Source organism: Topomyia yanbarensis, chromosome 3, assembly GCF_030247195.1.
Source record: "Topomyia yanbarensis strain Yona2022 chromosome 3, ASM3024719v1, whole genome shotgun sequence".
NCBI lineage: Eukaryota > Metazoa > Arthropoda > Insecta > Diptera > Culicidae > Topomyia > Topomyia yanbarensis.
This window is the reverse complement of record NC_080672.1, coordinates 92191443-92210717: the sequence shown is the minus strand read 5'-3', so window position 1 is coordinate 92210717 and position 19275 is coordinate 92191443. Positions and strand designations below refer to the sequence as shown.

At 36.3% G+C, this 19275-nt stretch overlaps 1 protein-coding gene across 2 annotated transcripts in view; it reads left to right on the top strand.

Annotated features, from left to right (window-relative positions):
* Window positions 1-19275, top strand: part of LOC131694000 (host cell factor) — a 36055-nt gene that overhangs the window by 2220 nt on the left and 14560 nt on the right. Inside the window, exons 3-4 of one of the 2 annotated variants that reach the window (XM_058982328.1) lie at window positions 958-1662; window positions 1732-1877. In XM_058982328.1, the coding sequence (XP_058838311.1) occupies window positions 958-1662; window positions 1732-1877 (851 nt within the window). Of the gene's footprint in view, window positions 1-957; window positions 1663-1731; window positions 1884-19275 lie in introns of both variants that reach the window. The other variant, XM_058982327.1, reaches the window with a different exon arrangement.

Here is a 19275-nt window from a genome sequence, read left to right as displayed (position 1 = left end):
TAATTACTCTTCGGTGTTTTGCAGGTTTTTGTTTGTTGATAGCGGTGTTTGTAATGTTTTCAAACATTTCATCGTTCTAAAAATGTCAAACTCTCTCCATCATGATCAGTAAGTAAGATCGTTTTGCTGTTACAAAGAGAGAAAGGAACATTTTCTCAATCTTTCACTACCACAATAGCGACCAACGAAAACCCCAGTAAGCGGAGCTAAATGGGCGCCATATTGAAATTTTCATAGTCGAAGCGATGTCTTCTTCCAGGAAAATCGAAACGGCAGTGCGAGTTGTGTTCTTCTGCGCATTTCGCCCGACAGCGACTGCGCCACAAATGCTTACTAGTGAGAGACGAGGAAAGCGATACTATCCATTGTGGATATGTTGATGGATGGTCAGTCGAACGTTGGTTAAAACAGTCAAGAGATACATTATCTTTATCAAAGATAGAATGAGATAGACAATCTTATATGTAATTTTATTTGCTAAAAAGGGACGAGAATTTGAATGAGTGTTCCAAAAACGTGCACTTTTTGTTTAGACAGTTGTAATTTCAATAAATCCAGTTGGAATTGTACGTTTGGTGCTTCTGCATATATTCTTCATGAATTGACTTTGGGTTGACAACGTGCCCATGAATTTACTCTTAATATTTTGCTTAACGTAGTCATTTTAAATGTTTAGAACAAGATTCTATTTTCCACATTTTAAATATATCGATTTTGATGACCGTGTTAGAAAAAAATGTCGCTCATACGAGTAGCGAGATTTCCACTTAGAATGATGATATCTTCTCAGCCTTTTATTAGCATTCGGATTGTAGGCCCTACTCAAGGGATGTTCAATCCTCGAGTGCAGTGCATTAAAAAAAATCGAGAGCGAAAATTATATCTGACTGCTGAAATACATAGCCAACTGATAACAGTCCACCGATTTTATACTAATTAGTATCCCATATTTTCTAGCTACCAACCAATGGTACGTACCGGCCACGAAAGGAGATGTTCCACCGGGCTGTGCTGCCTACGGGTTCGTCGTAGACGGAACACGCATCCTGGTGTTCGGTGGTATGGTTGAGTATGGTAAATACTCGAACGAACTGTACGAACTGCAGGCGACCAAGTGGGAATGGAAGAAACTGAAGCCTAAACCGCCAGAGTCCGGGCTACCACCATGCCGACGGTTGGGCCACAGTTTCACGCTGGTCGGTGATAAGATCTATCTGTTTGGAGGCCTCGCTAACGAAAGTGACGATCCCAAGAATAATATTCCTAAATATTTAAATGATCTGTACATTTTGGAGATCAAAAATAACCAGCTGCAGTGGGAGATACCGACGACCTTTGGCGAGAGTCCACCGCCGCGCGAGTCCCATACAGCCGTGTCGTGGTACGACAAAAAGTTGAAAAAGTACTGGTTGGTGATCTACGGCGGCATGTCCGGCTGTCGACTGGGAGATCTGTGGCTGTTGGATACGGATACAATGTCATGGACCAGACCAAGAACGAGCGGTCCGTTGCCGTTGCCCCGGTCCTTGCACAGCTCAACCTTGATCGGTAACCGAATGTACGTGTTTGGTGGCTGGGTTCCATTGGTCATGGAAGATGTTAAGGTGGAGAAACATGAGAAGGAATGGAAGTGTACTAATTCTCTTGCTTGCTTGAATCTCGGTAAGTTTTGTAGCCGTCGATGGTAGTGTACAGTAATGTATGGTTTATTTTTTTTAACTGTTCCAACAGAAACAATGACCTGGGAGGAGTTAGATCTGGATACAGAGGAAGACAATATGCCACGAGCTCGAGCAGGTCACTGTGCCGTGGGCATCCATACGCGGTTGTACATCTGGTCCGGACGCGATGGCTACAGGAAGGCCTGGAACAACCAGGTCAGGGTGAGCTCTGTTTTCTACAATTAAGTTATCGGTGTGAACAAACCAATACAAACACTTCTTTTGCGATATTGCTTCAATCTCAGGTTTTTGTTTTTCTTTTGTTTTGTTTTCTCGAATCGTTAGAAAATGCATAGGGTTGCATGCTGGTCAAGGGTAAAATGTATAAAATTTGAGGATTTGCACGGTGCATATCAGTTTTGAATCAAGCAGCGATAGATTCAAATGTTTGGAAAACTTGGTAGGAAAGATTGTCAATACTTTCCGGTTTAGTCCGCTGTAGTTTACAATATTCAACTTTCCTAATGAATGCTATAAACACTTCCTTGTTTTTATGATGAAGGCTAATTTAATTAAGGGTCAAGAACAATATAGCCTTGTAGCTCAAAAAGAGAAAAAAAAATCAAATAGTATTGGTAGGGCTAGTGTTGAATAACGCTAGCTGAGCTGTGAATAGAATTCTTTCGAACAATGAAGTACTCGACACTAACTGTTAAATTAGAAACAATGTGAACAAATGTTGACAGCATCTTCTAGAATACGGGCTTACTTTGACCGATTTTATTTGACCTAAGAAATATTTTGATTTTCGGGCCCTTACAGTGGTCATCTGAATCATTAGGGTTTGAGCAGTTCTAAGTGTTTTACGAAATTCGTTAGCGTGGCCCAGGAGTATGTAATCCAACTGCAGGTTTCCGGTTCAAGCCCAAACTACAGTGACGACGCGAAGGCATGGATTGTGCTTTGTAGTGTTTGGTGAGAGGCAGCGGTGGATCATCAACATGGAAATCGGTGACTGACTTCATCTGCGTGTTGAGGATAAAGGGCAAGTTCTTCAACTATAGTTCGAACAACGCCTACGCACAGGAAGAACCGTTTCGTTCAGTTATTGAAAAGGAGAGCATCCACTTAAACACCAATAACAACGCCTTAAGTTTGTACTGGCAAATCAACTAGGTTTTGATTGATGACGTTTTTCCGATGTCATTGAATCTTGCGATAGCCGTACGTTGACAATGACCACCATCATCTGTTGATGTGTATGATTAACGCAAGACTGTCCAGTATAGTATCGCATAAAGCGACTATCGGGTGTTGCTGAGGAATAAGCCCAACAGTTAGACGAATTAATCGAAGAACATTCAACCAGGAATAATCTGAACGCAGCAAGGCAGTAGCTCTATAAGGTGGTTAGTACAACAATGAAGGATGGAGAATGGCTCAGACGCATAAACCACGTGTTATACTGCTGCTATAAATACAATTGTGCGTAGAACGACAGTGCAGCAAGTATAAAATATGATGACACTGCAACTTGAGCTTATGCGACCACTCCTGATTGCTATACCGTTTTTTATTGGGACTAGCTAAAATAGCACAGAGAATCAATAGATGATATAGCCTGCGAGTATCATTTCCTTCAATGTACAACTCCTGGTATTCCCAAGTTGTTCATTGATCAATACCCGTGCCGGCCAGACCCGGACGTAGATCGCAGCAGGAAAGGGAAAGAGCGATAAAAGTACTTAATTCAAATATTATTTTTACAAAAAACCAATCTTGCAAAAGCAAAAGCATGTAAGAATTTCGGAAAAAAGAACCTAAAGTGGAAAATGTTGGACTACAACAAACAAAAATATCGGATTGCTTTTGCGACGAGAATATGATATAATTTTGAGCCGCCAAAAATAAGTATGAACAGCGCTAAAAAAAAGAGATGGGTGGGTAATGTCTGCGACATAACCGGCGAGATGTAGAATACATAAGGAGCCGGTACTTCAAATGTGTTGATACACATTCAATAGGGATCTTTAATTTGGGAAAATATATATATATATATATATATATATATATATATATATATATATATATATATATATATATATATATATATATATATATATATATATATATATATATATATATATATATATATATATATATATATATATATATATATATATATATATATATATATATATATATATATATATATATATATATATATATATATATATATATATATATATATATATATATATATATATATATATATATATATATATATATATATATATATATATATATATATATATATATATATATATATATATATATATATATATATATATATATATATATATATATATATATATATATATATATATATATATATATATATATATATATATATATATATATATATATATATATATATATATATATATATATATATATATATTGATAGTGGGTGTCCTTACGAGTACACTCATACTATTTTTAAACCTTAATTATTCTTTTCAGACTTTTAAATTAAAAAAGCCAAATTAAATTCAGCCAGCCAACTGACAGTTGTTCTACTAAATGAAGTATTGGCAAATATGTTGTTCGTTTTATTTTTAACCGGAACAGCACCCCGGTTAGCATCTGGTACTTTTGCACACACTGAGAATCAAAAATATGCATAATTAGCATACAATTTATTCCCGTCTCTTTTCTTCTGCTAAGATTTTTATTCATTTTCATGCATATACTTCTAGTAAGCATTCAATGAGTGGATTGACCGAATATGTCCAATGCATAAAATTTACAGCAGAAGAAACGAGAGGCAGATAGAAAAGTATGCTATCGATGCATAAATAAAATTCTGCGTGCAGCTTTGCAATCCCAAGTTTTTAACTGCAAACTATGGTAGATTATTATTATTATTATTATTATTTATTTATAAAGGTTTTAACCACAAGGGTCATTCGCCTTTTTTAGAAATAATAAACATTTCAGGAAATTACATTTCAAAAGTATAAGAAAAATGCGAAAATTATTGCGATCGTCTGTCCTGGGCGCACTGCTTGCTGTTTCTCGTTATCTTTCTCGGGGGCGAAGCGTTATTACCATTATTCCCTTTACCGTTTGCTGCTTGTTGGTTAATCTGTGTGTCCTCTTCATCGCTCTCGTGTACGTCCATATCACTATCGCTAGAGTTGGTTGATTGTTCACTGTTGGCTGATATTTGATGCTTTTTGTGTTTACTAGTGACCTTGGTGTATCCGTCTTCCTTTTTAGTCATTCCTGCGGCCGGTGTACTGGATGTTTGCTTTGGGCTATCGGAGATTATCTTTTGGCCGGTTGACTGTGGTTTAGCGGTGGAAGGCTGTTTATCAGTGCGTGTTGTAGTAGATCCATTTTCCGCAGCAGTTTTAGCGCATGGTTTACCGTAGTGTGCCGTTTGGTTGCAGAACTGGCACGTGGGCGTCTGTCCAGGGTATGTGCAAAGGGTTTTTTGAATGTAGGTAATCCCTTGAGAAGATTTGCATTCGAAGGTCAAGTAAGATGGTATAGGTTTAGCTGCATTCTGACGATACGAACCCCGTTGAGAATACCGGGGAAAAAGTTTCTCCATGTGTCATTCTTGACGGATTCCACTTCTCCGTATTGGGACATGTATTTTTTAATGTACTCGGAGCTGGTGCGCGGCGCCAAATCATGCAATAAAACTTCAGTAAAATCTCGGTCTATATAGACGGGGATCTTGGTTTTAATGTTTTCGTATTCGATTTCGTGTTGCATATTATTCATCACACTAAAGAATTCTGCATCGGATAGCGTCTGGAACGTTATTAGTATCACGTTTTTAGTATGATGCAGCTGGAGGTGTGTAACTGCCGCAAGATCAAGATTCATGTTCACTTTTATTAACTGTTCCACCTCACGCACTGTAGGTCTTCGTCGAGTTTGCGTAAAGTCAATCACGACAGTGTTTTCCCTTAGCGGGCGCACTTTGCTTTTTTGTTCGCTCATTTTGCTCACCGTGGGGCAACGAGGCTTTTTTCTGTTACTGGTGTAAAGAAGAAACGAAGCGACGCGGGTAAAAATTCGTTCGTTTGCTTTGCTGTGAACGAGCGGTGTGTATTTAGCTTCTGGTCTGTGCGAGATCAAGAACTAGACTGTACTATGGTAGATCTGATGAGGCAACCTATAGACGAATTTCGCGCTAAATCGTATTCAGAGTTGGCAGCACCCTCTCAGATTTTAATGAAACTTTCTGTACTAAAGACTTTGTCACAAAAAGCCACTTTGCATACTTTGTTTTTTCCAAAAATGATCAAGACTGTCTTGAAAAGGGCCAAACATTTTTTAGCATTTTTTTCGAATGGCTATAGTCTAAAAATGACAAATTCTACAAAAAAATGTTGTAGGAGAGATTTTCACAAAATTAGTCAAATTTTCGAGTGAAAACATTGAAAAAATTCAATATGAATTCGTCAAAAGGGTGAAAGTGTTTTTTGTAAACAAACTTGTTTCGCTCATTAGTCTGCTGCAGAGTGGAATTTCATGAAAAATATGCGTTAATGTAAATTTTTACCCTTCGTAGAAGTAATTTCAATTGTTTTCTGCTTTGAAATTATAGTAAATTAAGAGAAATCATCAACATAAAAGTTTGTTTACAAATATTATTCGCCTTTTTGCAAATTTAGTAAGGAATTCTTCATTGACTCCTACACTGAAAAAAATCGATTTTGAAAATTTAAAGTCGATCTACAAAAAAAAAATTTTTTGGTTTGGATGAAATTTTGTTCCAAGATAGGTAATTATGTTCCCTACCTACCGTCAAAAATTCAAGCTGGGCACTTTTTAAGGAAAAAAAAGTTATTTGAAAAAAACTTTTCCTTGTCCAAACTGATTTTTTTACTTCTTTTAGTGATGTGCACCACTAAAGATTCCTATTCGGCTCGACGATTTCCCAACAGCCGTCTAGTCAAAATTAGAAAATGATATCTCAGTATAGTGAGATTTGTTTGCTGGTTTTCGGTGAAATATTTTCCGAGTCTCAGCTATCAAATGTCACTATTACTGAGATGTTAGCAAAAAAAATTTTTCATTGAAATTTCAGCTGTTGTGATTTCGGCAAAAGCTGCGAAAAAACTGAGATTCGGTAGAAAAAGTTAAGTGTGTACTTATCAGAATTTTCGGATAAAAAGTGATTTGGGCGAGGAATATTTAAAATTATTCATTATAAAATATATGTGTGGGTACTGTCTACGACATAACCGGAGTATCGTGACTACACTCCAGAACGTTAATTCAAATCTAATGATATGCAAAGGAATCACTTATGAGTGGGAAATTTTCTAATGATTCTTTGTGATAATAATATTTACAAAATTAAATCTGCGCCAACTATTTTCCTCCTTTTTAAATCTACAACATTCTTTGAAAATATTGTAGAAATGTTATCAATGAAAAGCTGAAAATTCGTTTGGCACACTTGCCACTAAATGGATGGTGGGGGAAAGATGCATATTCGTTTTGGTTATGCTAGCAATAGTGACAAAAAGGAATGAAAAGGCACATGGAAAGAGAACGAACGAGTGATAGTAGTGCGTATTTCTGCGAATCGGTTTCTCACAACTCAAATTTGACTGTCGTATTTCGTATTGGAGACCAACATCAGCAGCAGTAACGAAGAATTTTTCGCGCCATGGTCCGTAGTGAAAATTTCAATTTTTTATGCGAAGAAAATAGTCGCCCTGGAAAGGACGGTTTTTTCGTTGTTTCGGAAAGAAAGTTTGCTTTTTAAGTTGCGCAAGCCTTCTTTTGATCTATTTGTTATCATGGGCAGTATTTCCTGCCAGCTCCAATATGATGGCAAGATATTCACTGCTGCCAGGTAGACGAGTGCTTCGGCACCGACACGCTCGGCGTAGTGACCCCTTCTCAGCAAACAGACAGGAACCTGGAAACCGGCACGCACCAAGCGGGGTTTTTGATTTTCCTTCACCTTTCCTCCTATACCGCGACCAGACGAGCGTATGTTGCCAGTACGACGAATGTAGCACGAATAATGCCGCACTCGCATACGATCCCCGGTTTTGTACGTGGTTGAGTTTGCGTTCGAAGCCAAATGGGTAGGCCATCGAATGAAATCGTTTTACTTCAGCTTCGAACAAAAACTTCAAGATTTGCGTCTCGGTGCATGTAATTAGCGGGAACCATCAAGGAATGAGCTTCAGTCAGATGATTAAAAATCGGGGTTTCCGGTGTATATATGCTAAATTCGACACGTCGGAAGTAAAAATAATAGTTGATAAAGGAAATGATGTTCAAATTAAATTCTTGATTGAGTGTTTGATAGCGCTGATAAGGGCTAATTAGTTTTCGGTTACTTAGGTTCTCTGGGTGGAAGATTTTTGTTTAAATTGGCCCACGTTACTAGCACAAACTAATTGTTACAGTCAGATCACGGAGCCGGCTGAAACTTAATAATCACCTTCTCTCCCGATGTTGAAATGTAGTCCATCCAACAAGGTTAACTAATAGAAACTGACCAAAACCTTATTTTTTTACTGAAGGTTTACGGTTCAGTACATGAAATTAGCGGGAACCAATCACGAACGAGTTTCGGTCAGATGATTTAAAATCGAGGTTTTTCGTGTGTGTGTGTGTGTGTGTGTGTGTGTATGCTATCTTCCACTCATCGGAAATGAAAATGATAGCCTCTGCAAGTAGCGCGTAACAAGCCAAACTGACACATCCACCAACCATCTGCAGCTCCCAATATTTCCTTCTCGATATTGTAGCGGAACTGGGGGGAAGCCCGACACCCTGGGTAAGCCCGACACCCCACGACTTTTCCCAGATATCAAATTTTAAATCATACAATAATGACAGGATATTATTAGTACCATTATTTTTGGCATTTCGATACATATCGATGCCATATGGGGTCATAAACGTCAACAAAATAAAAACAAAACAAGCGAAAGCAAAGTTGATGCGCTTTTGGATGTTATTTTTAGTTGATACATTTTAAGGTTTTAATAACACAAAAGCTTTGAAAATGAACAGTTTTTTTGTCACACATTCTATTCTACTCTCCATATCGTTATTTGTATGTATTGAAGATAAGTTTGAGTATTTCAATACTGTTAATTGAGCATTTAACAAAAATGGGCGCTGTTGGGGTAAGACCGACAGTTTTTGGGTGGGGTAAGACCGACACGGTGTTTAGATAATTGGGTTCGTTTTTGATTCGATACAAACGACTGGGTATATTTGTTGTGTTCAATTATACTATAATTACGTCATGTTAATAATTGAAATACACGGAAACTATGTTTTTTTGCATTTATTTATCAGTATTGTCTCAAGCCGACCAAAAAAATTAAAAATTAATTGAACGTGATTCATAATAATATTACAAAAAAAACGAAAAGTATAATCTAATATGAGATTTTGAAATGATATTGATGAAAAAATTTCATTAACCGTCGGATTGTTGATCAACAATGTTCCAAAAAATCACAACACGAACCGGATAGCTTACTACGAAGCGTGCGTCACTTCTAAGTGAATGAGTCCTAGTAACAGCGTATATAATCTGTTTGCAGAATAGCTCTTCCTCGTTAGAATGGCTATACAAGTGGCACTAAAGCTCGAAAGAATTACTTGAGAAAACCTGTACCATAATATAAACCATGCGTTAGACATTATTTATTCATAACACCACGCATTCGAATACTCTTCCTCTTGCTACGCGATGAAACTACAGAAAGTATGCGTTTGCATCACACATACTCATATACACATAATTGCACGTTATCACACATACACAATACATTTTTAATGGAAAAAATTGGACAAAAAGAAAGTTCAAAAGGGGGTCGCTCTTGCCCCTTTGAGGTGTCGGTCTTACCCGCAGCGTTTTTAAAATGACATTTTTCTCCATTTTTTGCAACCAATAATTTTTAATGAATTAAATTTTTTGAAACGCTGAAAAAATTATATTTTGTTAAGAACCACCTAAACAAGGATTATGCACAGAATATACAATTTTAGGAACTTGTGGAATTTTAGAAAAATTATTGCGCTTAAGGTGTCGGACTTGCCCCGCGTTCCCCTACAGCTCTCTGTTCGCAGCAAGCAGCCAAATACGAATGGTAATAATTACAAATCTGTGGCGGACCTATATTTAAATTTTTTTAAGATTTAAGTGTTCGGTTGTTGCACTGCACCATATTGAGGGCTCCGACCGAGATACGCTGAAAATTTTCCCTATTTCCGAGTAGATTTCGAAAGATTTTTCAAAAAAGATGGGTGGGTAATGTCTAGGACATAACCGGAGTGTCGTGACTACTCGTTTGACTTGTAATTCAAATCGAATGATACTCAATGAAATATGTGGGATTGTTTCAAGTTATTCTTTATAATAATTATGGTGGTTTTGAAAAGAACCTTTATTGTTGGCGTCTGCGTTGATAGGGGATGCGCTGGATTCTAAGCTGGTTGAGACATTCATTCATGAAATGAACAATTTTCTTCCTTTGAAATATCAATGTTAAAATCTCTCGAAACAACCATCGGAATCTTTTTCGTACAAAAATGAACACACTTAGCAAAAACCTAGGAGCGGGTAATGTCCGGGACATAACCGCGATGATCATATTCTTAAAATTCTGCTTGTATCTCTTTCAAATGGCTAAATTTTACGCATTAAGTTCGATTCACCGGGCTCAGCGAAATTTTCCTGGGGATCCCGTTCGTTAGTATATTCAGCAAAACAATTTTATTAACGAGTTCTCCGCATTGAATACAGGTCAATAATTTCATATAATGATTTCAACAAGCAGACAATGTGCATGTATGACAGGTGGGAGTGTTCTGAAGTGTTTTTAGTGGAGGTAACAACATAAAATCATGTATTGGACATTTTACAATGATTCTCCTTAACCCTGCAAAACCACGGGGTTGGCAGCAGAGGGTTAAGTTGTTTGGAAGAGATGACAGTTAATATATGATAACTAAAAATATAAAATTGTTCTATAAATTGCAAAGTTATTGCCGCGTTGACCTGAAAATTTGTCATTTCATTCATAAAGGAACAATCATTGAAATTATGTCAATTTATGCTTTGCAAGATTTGAAATAACTTCGAAGTGTGGTCACGACACCCCTGTTATGTCATATACATCACCAACCCATCTTTTCATCATTCGTTTTGGTGTAGCTTTCGCTTAGTGTCAGAGTTGCGACATTCACTGATTTTCTTGGAAGGATTTGCAAAAACCTTCGAGTTTGTAGATTAGAAAAACATTTTCTCATGATTCACTGGTAAAAGTACAGAATTACCAAGCGCAAACTTAATACTAGTTAATAAAAGAAACTTTCTAATTAAATTCTTTTTCCATTTTACATTCGTCCTAATAAGGACGGTTTGTAGATAGCTATGTTGATACAAGACGGGAATCTTTTAAAACAATTAAAACCTTACCGACGATTGTTTTTACTGCGTACATACATCTTTCCCCTTTCGCAGCTCACTCCGAATGAGTACGCTTCGCATCAAGGTGTTCCTATTTATAGACTTTACAATGCAGATGGAAGGCCGTCCTTTTGTTCGATAAATGAAAATATTTTCATCATTCGTTTTGGTGTAGCTTTCGCTTAGTAGTAGAGTTGCCACATTCTATGATTTTCTTGGAAGGATTTGCAAAAACCTTCGAGTTTGTAGATTAGAAAAACATTTTCTCATGATTCACTGGTAAAAGTACAGAATTACCAAGCGCAAACTTAATACTAGTTAATAAAAGAAACTTTCTAATTAAATTCTTTTTCCATTTTGCCTTCGTCCTGATAAGGACGGTTTGTCTATGTTGATACAAGACGGGAATCTTTTAAAACAATTCAAACCTTGCCGACGATTGTTTTTACTGCGTACATACATCTTTCCCCTTTCGCAGCTCACACCGAATGAGCACAGTTTTCATCATGGTGTTCCTATTTATAGACTTTACAATGCAGATGGAAGGCCGTCCTTTTGTTCGATTAATGAAAATATTTTCATCATTCGTTTTGGTGTAGCTTTCGCTTAGTAGCAGAGTTGCCACATTCACTGATTTTCTTGGAAGGATTTGCAAAAACCTTCGAGTTTGTAGATTAGAAAAACATTTTCTCATGATTCACTGGTAAAAGTACAGAATTACCAAGCGCAAACTTAATACTAGTTAATAAAAGAAACTTTCTAATTAAATTCTATGTTTGTCTATGTTGATACAAGACGGGAATCTTTTAAAACAATTCAAACCTTGCCGACGATTGTTTTTACTGCGTACATACATCTTTCCCCTTTCGCAGCTCACACCGAATGAGCACAGTTTTCATCATGGTGTTCCTATTTATAGACTTTACAATGCAGATGGAAGGCCGTCCTTTTGTTCGATAAATGAAAATATTTTCATCATTCGTTTTGGTGTAGCTTTCGCTTAGTGGCAGAGTTGCCACATTCACTGATTTTCTTGGAAGGATTTGCAAAAACCTTCGGGTTTGTAGATTAGAAAAACATTTTCTTACGATTCACAGGTAAAAGTACAGAATTACCAAGTGCAAACTTAATACTAGTTAATAAAAGAAACTTTCTAATTAAATTCTTTTTCCATTTTGCCTTCGTCCTGATAAGGACGGTTTGTCTATGTTGATACAAGACGGGAATCTTTTAAAACAATTCAAACCTTGCCGACGATTGTTTTTACTGCGTACATACATCTTTCCCCTTTCGCAGCTCACACCGAATGAGCACAGTTTTCATCATGGTGTTCCTATTTATAGACTTTACAATGCAGATGGAAGGCCGTCCTTTTGTTCGATAAATGAAAATATTTTCATCATTCGTTTTGGTGTAGCTTTCGCTTAGTGGCAGAGTTGCCACATTCACTGATTTTCTTGGAAGGATTTGCAAAAACCTTCGGGTTTGTAGATTAGAAAAACATTTTCTTACGATTCACAGGTAAAAGTACAGAATTACCAAGTGCAAACTTAATACTAGTTAATAAAAGAAACTTTCTAATTAAATTCTTTTTCCATTTTGCCTTCGTCCTGATAAGGACGGTTTGTCTATGTTGATACAAGACGGGAATCTTTTAAAACAATTCAAACCTTGCCGACGATTGTTTTTACTGCGTACATACATCTTTCCCCTTTCGCAGCTCACACCGAATGAGCACAGTTTTCATCATGGTGTTCCTATTTATAGACTTTACAATGCAGATGGAAGGCCGTCCTTTTGTTCGATAAATAAAAATATTTTCATCATTCGTTTTGGTGTAGCTTTCGCTTAGTAGCAGAGTTGCCACATTCACTGATTTTCTTGGAAGGATTTGCAAAAACCTTCGAGTTTGTAGATTAGAAAAACATTTTCTCATGATTCACTGGTAAAAGTACAGAATTACCAAGCGCAAACTTAATACTAGTTAATAAAAGAAACTTTCTAATTAAATTCTTTTTCCATTTTGCCTTCGTCCTGATAAGGACGGTTTGTCTATGTTGATACAAGACGGGAATCTAAAACAATTCAAACCTTGCCGACGATTGTTTTTACTGCGTACATACATCTTTCCCCTTTCGCAGCTCACACCGAATGAGCACAGTTTTCATCATGGTGTTCCTATTTATAGACTTTACAATGCAGATGGAAGGCCGTCCTTTTGTTCGATAAATGAAAATGTTTTCATCATTCGTTTTGGTGTAGCTTTCGCTTAGTGGCAGAGTTGCCACATTCACTGATTTTCTTGGAAGGATTTGCAAAAACCTTCGGATTTGTAGATTAGAAAAACATTTTCTCATGATTCACTGGTAAAAGTACAGAATTACCAAGCGCAAACTTAATACTGGTTAATAAAAGAAACTTTCTAATTAAATTCTTTTTCCATTTTGCATTCGTCCTAATAAGGACGGTTTGTCTATGTTGATACAAGACGGGAATCTTTTAAAACAATTCAAACCTTGCCGAAGATTGTTTTTACTGCGTACATCCATACAATCTTTCCCCTTTCGTAGCTCACACCGAATGAGTACGCTTTGCAGCCTTCGATGTTTTGGTAGCATTTTTAGTGGCAGTTACTACCGCCTTTTCAGTGACTGCGTTTCTTAGCCTTTGGCTTTTTGGCCTTCTCACCGCCACCACCGTTTTTCCTCTCTCCGGTGGTAGCCAATTTGATTGGTCGTCCGATGCAGCTTCTCACGACCACGCACGTCTGTTATGCACTGCGTCTTACACACGTCTGGCTTTGAGAAAAGCTGCGACACCCCTATTTATAGGTTTTATCATTAATGTTGATTCTCATTTAAAGTAGTTTTTGAACTATTTAAACAAATTTTATATAGCAAACAACGTATCGGTAGCAAGCGTTGAACGTTTTCCTTCCGATTTATGAAACAAGATTGGCAATCCGTTTAGTAGAAGAAAAGTTATTAAGGTTCAAATTGTACGTAACGCTTTCGCTAATATTCACTACTATCGCTTTCTCGCTCGTTCTCGTGGCGTGCATGAGCCTTTCCTTTCCGCCCGGGTTCTAATGACATAACCGAAACTAATATGCCGGCTTTCCCCCACCAACTGCTCTCGTCAAGCAACCCAATACGAATAATCAAAGGAACAAACATGTAGTGAACCTATATATAAACTTTTCATTATTTTATTGTTCATTTGCTGCACCATTTTGACGGCTCTGTGCGGGATGGGCTGAAAATTTTCACTTTTCCGAGTCGTTTTCGAAAGATTTTTCAAAACACTATTTTTCCGTTGATAATGAATGTCCTACATATTCCAAAATTTAATACAACATTGGTACAAATATTTTCGACAAAATGCCGAAGAAATTGATTAAATCCATTCAGTACAACAAAAGATATAAGCGTTCAAAATCTTACATCATTTTTCTGCCGAAATTTTGAAAAGGGGCCCCTATATTGAAAGGTAAGTCGTTAGTCACGACAAAAAATTTCATATTTTTTTTATTAATACAGGTATACCTCGATAGTACGTACACCTTCGTACGTACTATCGAATCACAAAATAAATTTCAAAATATTACTTTTTATGTTTAATATTGCATGAAAACTTACAAAAATAAGATTCATCACTGAATTAATCCCCATATTAGTGATAAACTGTTCAATCACTGTGTACTTGGTTTTAGAAGAACGGTTTGCTACAACTAGAATGGTTGAAAATGGCATGTAAAAGCATTTCCTCGGGCTTATTCAGTTCCTTGGCTACGTACGATTTGTCTGAATTTCGCATAAAATATTCTGAATTTGTAATAAAAACCGAAAGGAATAAGATGCCTCTGAATATTGTAGGATATTCGAGAGTTATTGATAAATTCTTTGAATTTGGTAGCATTTCCGCGAGCGCGATGCCAATAACAACATTTTGTTTTTCTATTCCTTTATTTTTTTGGTCGCAAAACGGATATTTAAATATATCTGCAATGGCGATTAAATTTTAAATATATTTTATGACAACATATGAGTTTAAAGATATATAAAGCACAGTTACTTGTCTTACCTTAATCCTTGAACCATGCCAATATGTTGAATACTTCCTTTAATTGCTCGCACAAGTTTCACAAAAGAAGTATAGAGGGAAAAAGGCTGTGTTTGTCCAGATCTGTAAGCCAGTCTCCATCAAATTCGCTGGGCGTGCTTGATCCGAATCTTACCCATTCCATTCAATCTCCTGGAATGTAATGAATTCAGCACTCACATTTGATGTGCATAATATTTGAAAATCAATTAGCCAAAATCGTATTATCATTGCTCTAGATAGTATACCTTAAAAGTTACTAAAATCATTTTTGGTCTTCAGAAAAATTTCTTTGGATTTTACCGGTTACTTCGAAGTTAGTAATACTTCTCATGCATGCATGCATGCAAATGTTTTTGGTCAAATTTTCATAATTTTGTGAAGTTAACTGTGAGTTTTAGAAATTTACTTGAGGTTCGTTGTAATTTATTTGTTTGAAGTTGAAGTTTGAAGTGATTTTTTTCCATAAATCCTTTAAATACTCTTGAAATTTTGTAAACTTTTCAGAAGTTCTAAAGATTTCGATCAAGATCGTAAATTTTTTTGAAGTTCGCAGAACTACCCCGAGTTTAGTAAAAGATGAGTGAATATCGTGAACACTCTGCTGTTTATGTAAAATGTTTGAGTGCATGAAAATTCACTGAAGTATTTTCCTAAATTTTATACAACCGGCGAATTGTCATCCTTAAAGCTCATTGAGATTCTCTGATGTTTGACAAAAAAAACTATGAATGATAGGAATATCGTACAAATTGTCTGTAGTTCTAAGGATTTCCTTGTAAGTTAGCAAACTCCCAAAAATTTATAAGACTTTCAAGATACTTGTAGGACGTCCCTAAAGCTCGTAGGATTCTTTTCAAACTAGGTAGAATTTCATGATGGTTTACTTAAACTTTGGAATACTTTGCTGAAGTTTGCAGAACTACTCTGAGTAGCACAGAACCCTTGACATAACCTCTCTAAAGTATGCAGAAGTAACATGGAACCCGTGAAACTTCTATAAAATGTGTCGCATTTTGTTGAAATCAAACGAAAAAAAATTGTTGGTAGGTGTACGTACTATCAGGGCAAAATGTACGTACTATCGTGGGTACGTACTAACGAGGGTACATACTATCGAGGTATACATGTAGTCACGATTTGCCATTTGTGCATGTGAAATAGTTGACGAAAAAATATATTCATGTATTCGATGATTCCATGATTCGTAGTACAATAGTCACGTCTGACCAATCGTGCACGTCAAATAGTGCACAAAATCAAAATGTTATTCATGGATCCTTAAACTAGTTAATGATTCCTAGTACATGATTTACGAGTTATTTTTTGTGCTTGTGATATTTTTAGAAGATATCCCTAATCACTTTCAATGTTATGCAATTCTGCACATGGTCATGGTATTTTCATGTGAACTATTTCACAAAATTTGGGTTTTTTCATGAAATATTCAGCTGCTTGCGACTAGTACTAGGTGAAAACTATGAGGACTTCGTACGTCGTTATTCATTTAAATCGTGTTCGTGATATAGTTCACTGAAAAAGATACCGCGAATCAGTCACACTTTTATGATCCAGTTCATATTGTCATGTTACTCTAAACAAAAAAACGATAGTAACCAAACAATACCAAATCGCAATAAGGCAAAGAGAAATTTTGAATACTATGATAAAACTGCTGATATCATGAAAATGAGTCGTATTACTCCACGTGTCAAATTCGAAATTAAGCACTAGAATAAAATATCACGATAATGTGAATATAAATTGAAATCTTGACTAAGATCCTGAAATAATGAACCAAAATCGCTTAACTCGCGACAAAAACATTAAAAATTACGACTAAGATCTTGAAATCCACTCGTGACTAAATTATCATGACAATGTGAGTAGAAATTATGAAAATGACGACAAAATTCCTGAAATCATGAGCATAAATCACATCACTCGTGAATAAAATATCTAAAATCGCGACCACGACACAAAAACCATGAACATGAATCCAAACTTCTTAGATACAAATCAGCATTATAACCATTTAGTTTCTTTTGCGTTTGGAGTACTATTATGTGAGGCATTCGTGATTATTTCTAAGGATAGACGTTCTTTCAATAGGGCTCCATTTTTTTAATATTCTTTATATAATACATACTTATTCCATACATAATTTCTTATTCCATATATAATACATATAATTTTAAATGTTGTTAAAACTAGTTGTCTTATTTATAGATTCGAATGATATATTGACGTGGTATTTTATTGGTGAAATAAAGTGCCAATGTCGAAAGTGTACAAATCAATACATAACGTGAATAATCAAAATAGTCATGTCTAAAAAACGATTGTATACTATTCCCCCGAAAATCATTCCCCAGAAAGCCATTCCCCAGAATTCCATACCTCAGAATGCACCATCTCCCAGAAAGTCATTCCCCAGAATAGTTCAACCTTTTTTTATTGATTTGATCTTTTCAAACTTACTAGTCATTCCCACTTCCATCGAACGACATTCTTCAAATCGGTCACATTTGAAATGATTTGAATTGTGTTGAAACCGGAAGTTAGGATGACATTATTTATTCCGAATTTAAATAAAGAATAGCTGACTTTCCCGAAAAACCATTCCACAGAAACTAAAATACCGAAGTGTTTTCCCTAGAACGAACTATTCTCCAGAAAACCATATCCAGAATGAACCAATGCTCATAAGTTCATTCCACAATTATAACCATTTCCCAGACATTTTTTTTTGAAATGGGAAATTTTTTTGATGAAAATCAAAACATTTTTTCAGTATGTTGGCCATATTGCTTCCCTCGAAAAGTGCACTGGTAGCAGCATTAGACAATAGCAATATTTTTACTTTTCTTTTAATAATATAAACATACATATAAGACAAATCGCAAAATTCAGTACAGGTGTTTTCAGTGCCATTTAACAACAATCATAGAAAGCGGTAGCCCCCTTCCTAGGATCCAAAAGTATGAAACAGTGTCATGTAAGTAGAGTTATGTGGCGAAACCAAAACTTTGTACATTACCTAAGTCAAGGAACTGATGCACGATGTTAAGCTGGTACGGATAAGCCGTCGAAAGCGGCGGCTCCTCGCAAAAATATCGTTGCACCAATTCGGCCAAAACACTAGCTACATCTTTTATACATGGTTCCACCCACTCATTTACAAATTAGTCAACCCTCAGGCCCAGGAGCAATTGGTATATCCCCCTATACTTGCGCATATGGCAGTGGCGCCACAATCGCAAATGCGATAACAGTCCCAATTAATAATATATTCAATTCAAAATGATCGCTAACATTGACGAATGATTGTTGTCGAGTATTATGTCTGTAACTCTGTGGTATAAGTACCATTTGGCGTAAGGTATGAAAATACTTTCGAATGTATTTAGTGCAACCTGTTTAAGTAAACCGAGCAATCGAGTGGATCGTTCATTTGCGTACGAAACATTCCCAATACAAAAGCAAGATAAATGCTCTAAAAACCCACGAAACCATTTGTCAAAATATGCATTCAAAAGATCACAAGTTTGCGTGCAAGAGTTACTTGACGTACAAATTCAAAGAACTGCTCACGTTTGAAAGAAGGAACCAAGTCCTATGTTCGAGTAAATCGGTTATACGAGAGGATAACAGGTTTGCTTTCGAGAGGCCGCCGCATTCGACGGCACATCCTCAGCAGCTTAACACCACATAAGTTCCTTTAATTAGGTATGCGTAAAGCTTATGCTTAACCACAAATAATGAATAAAAACCATAACTTTTCTGGGGAATGGGGCATTCTGGGGAATGACTTTCTGGGGAATGGGGCATTCTGGATAATGGTTTTCTAGGGATTGGTACATTCTGGGAAATGTCTTTCTGGGGAATGATATATTCTGGGGAAGGGAATTCTGGGGAATGGCTTTCTGGGAAATGGCTTTCGGGGGAATGGTATACAACCCTAAAAAAACATTTCATTTTTATTTCTGTGTCAGTAGACAAACATCAGATGAGCCCAATTGGACTTCTTGGCGA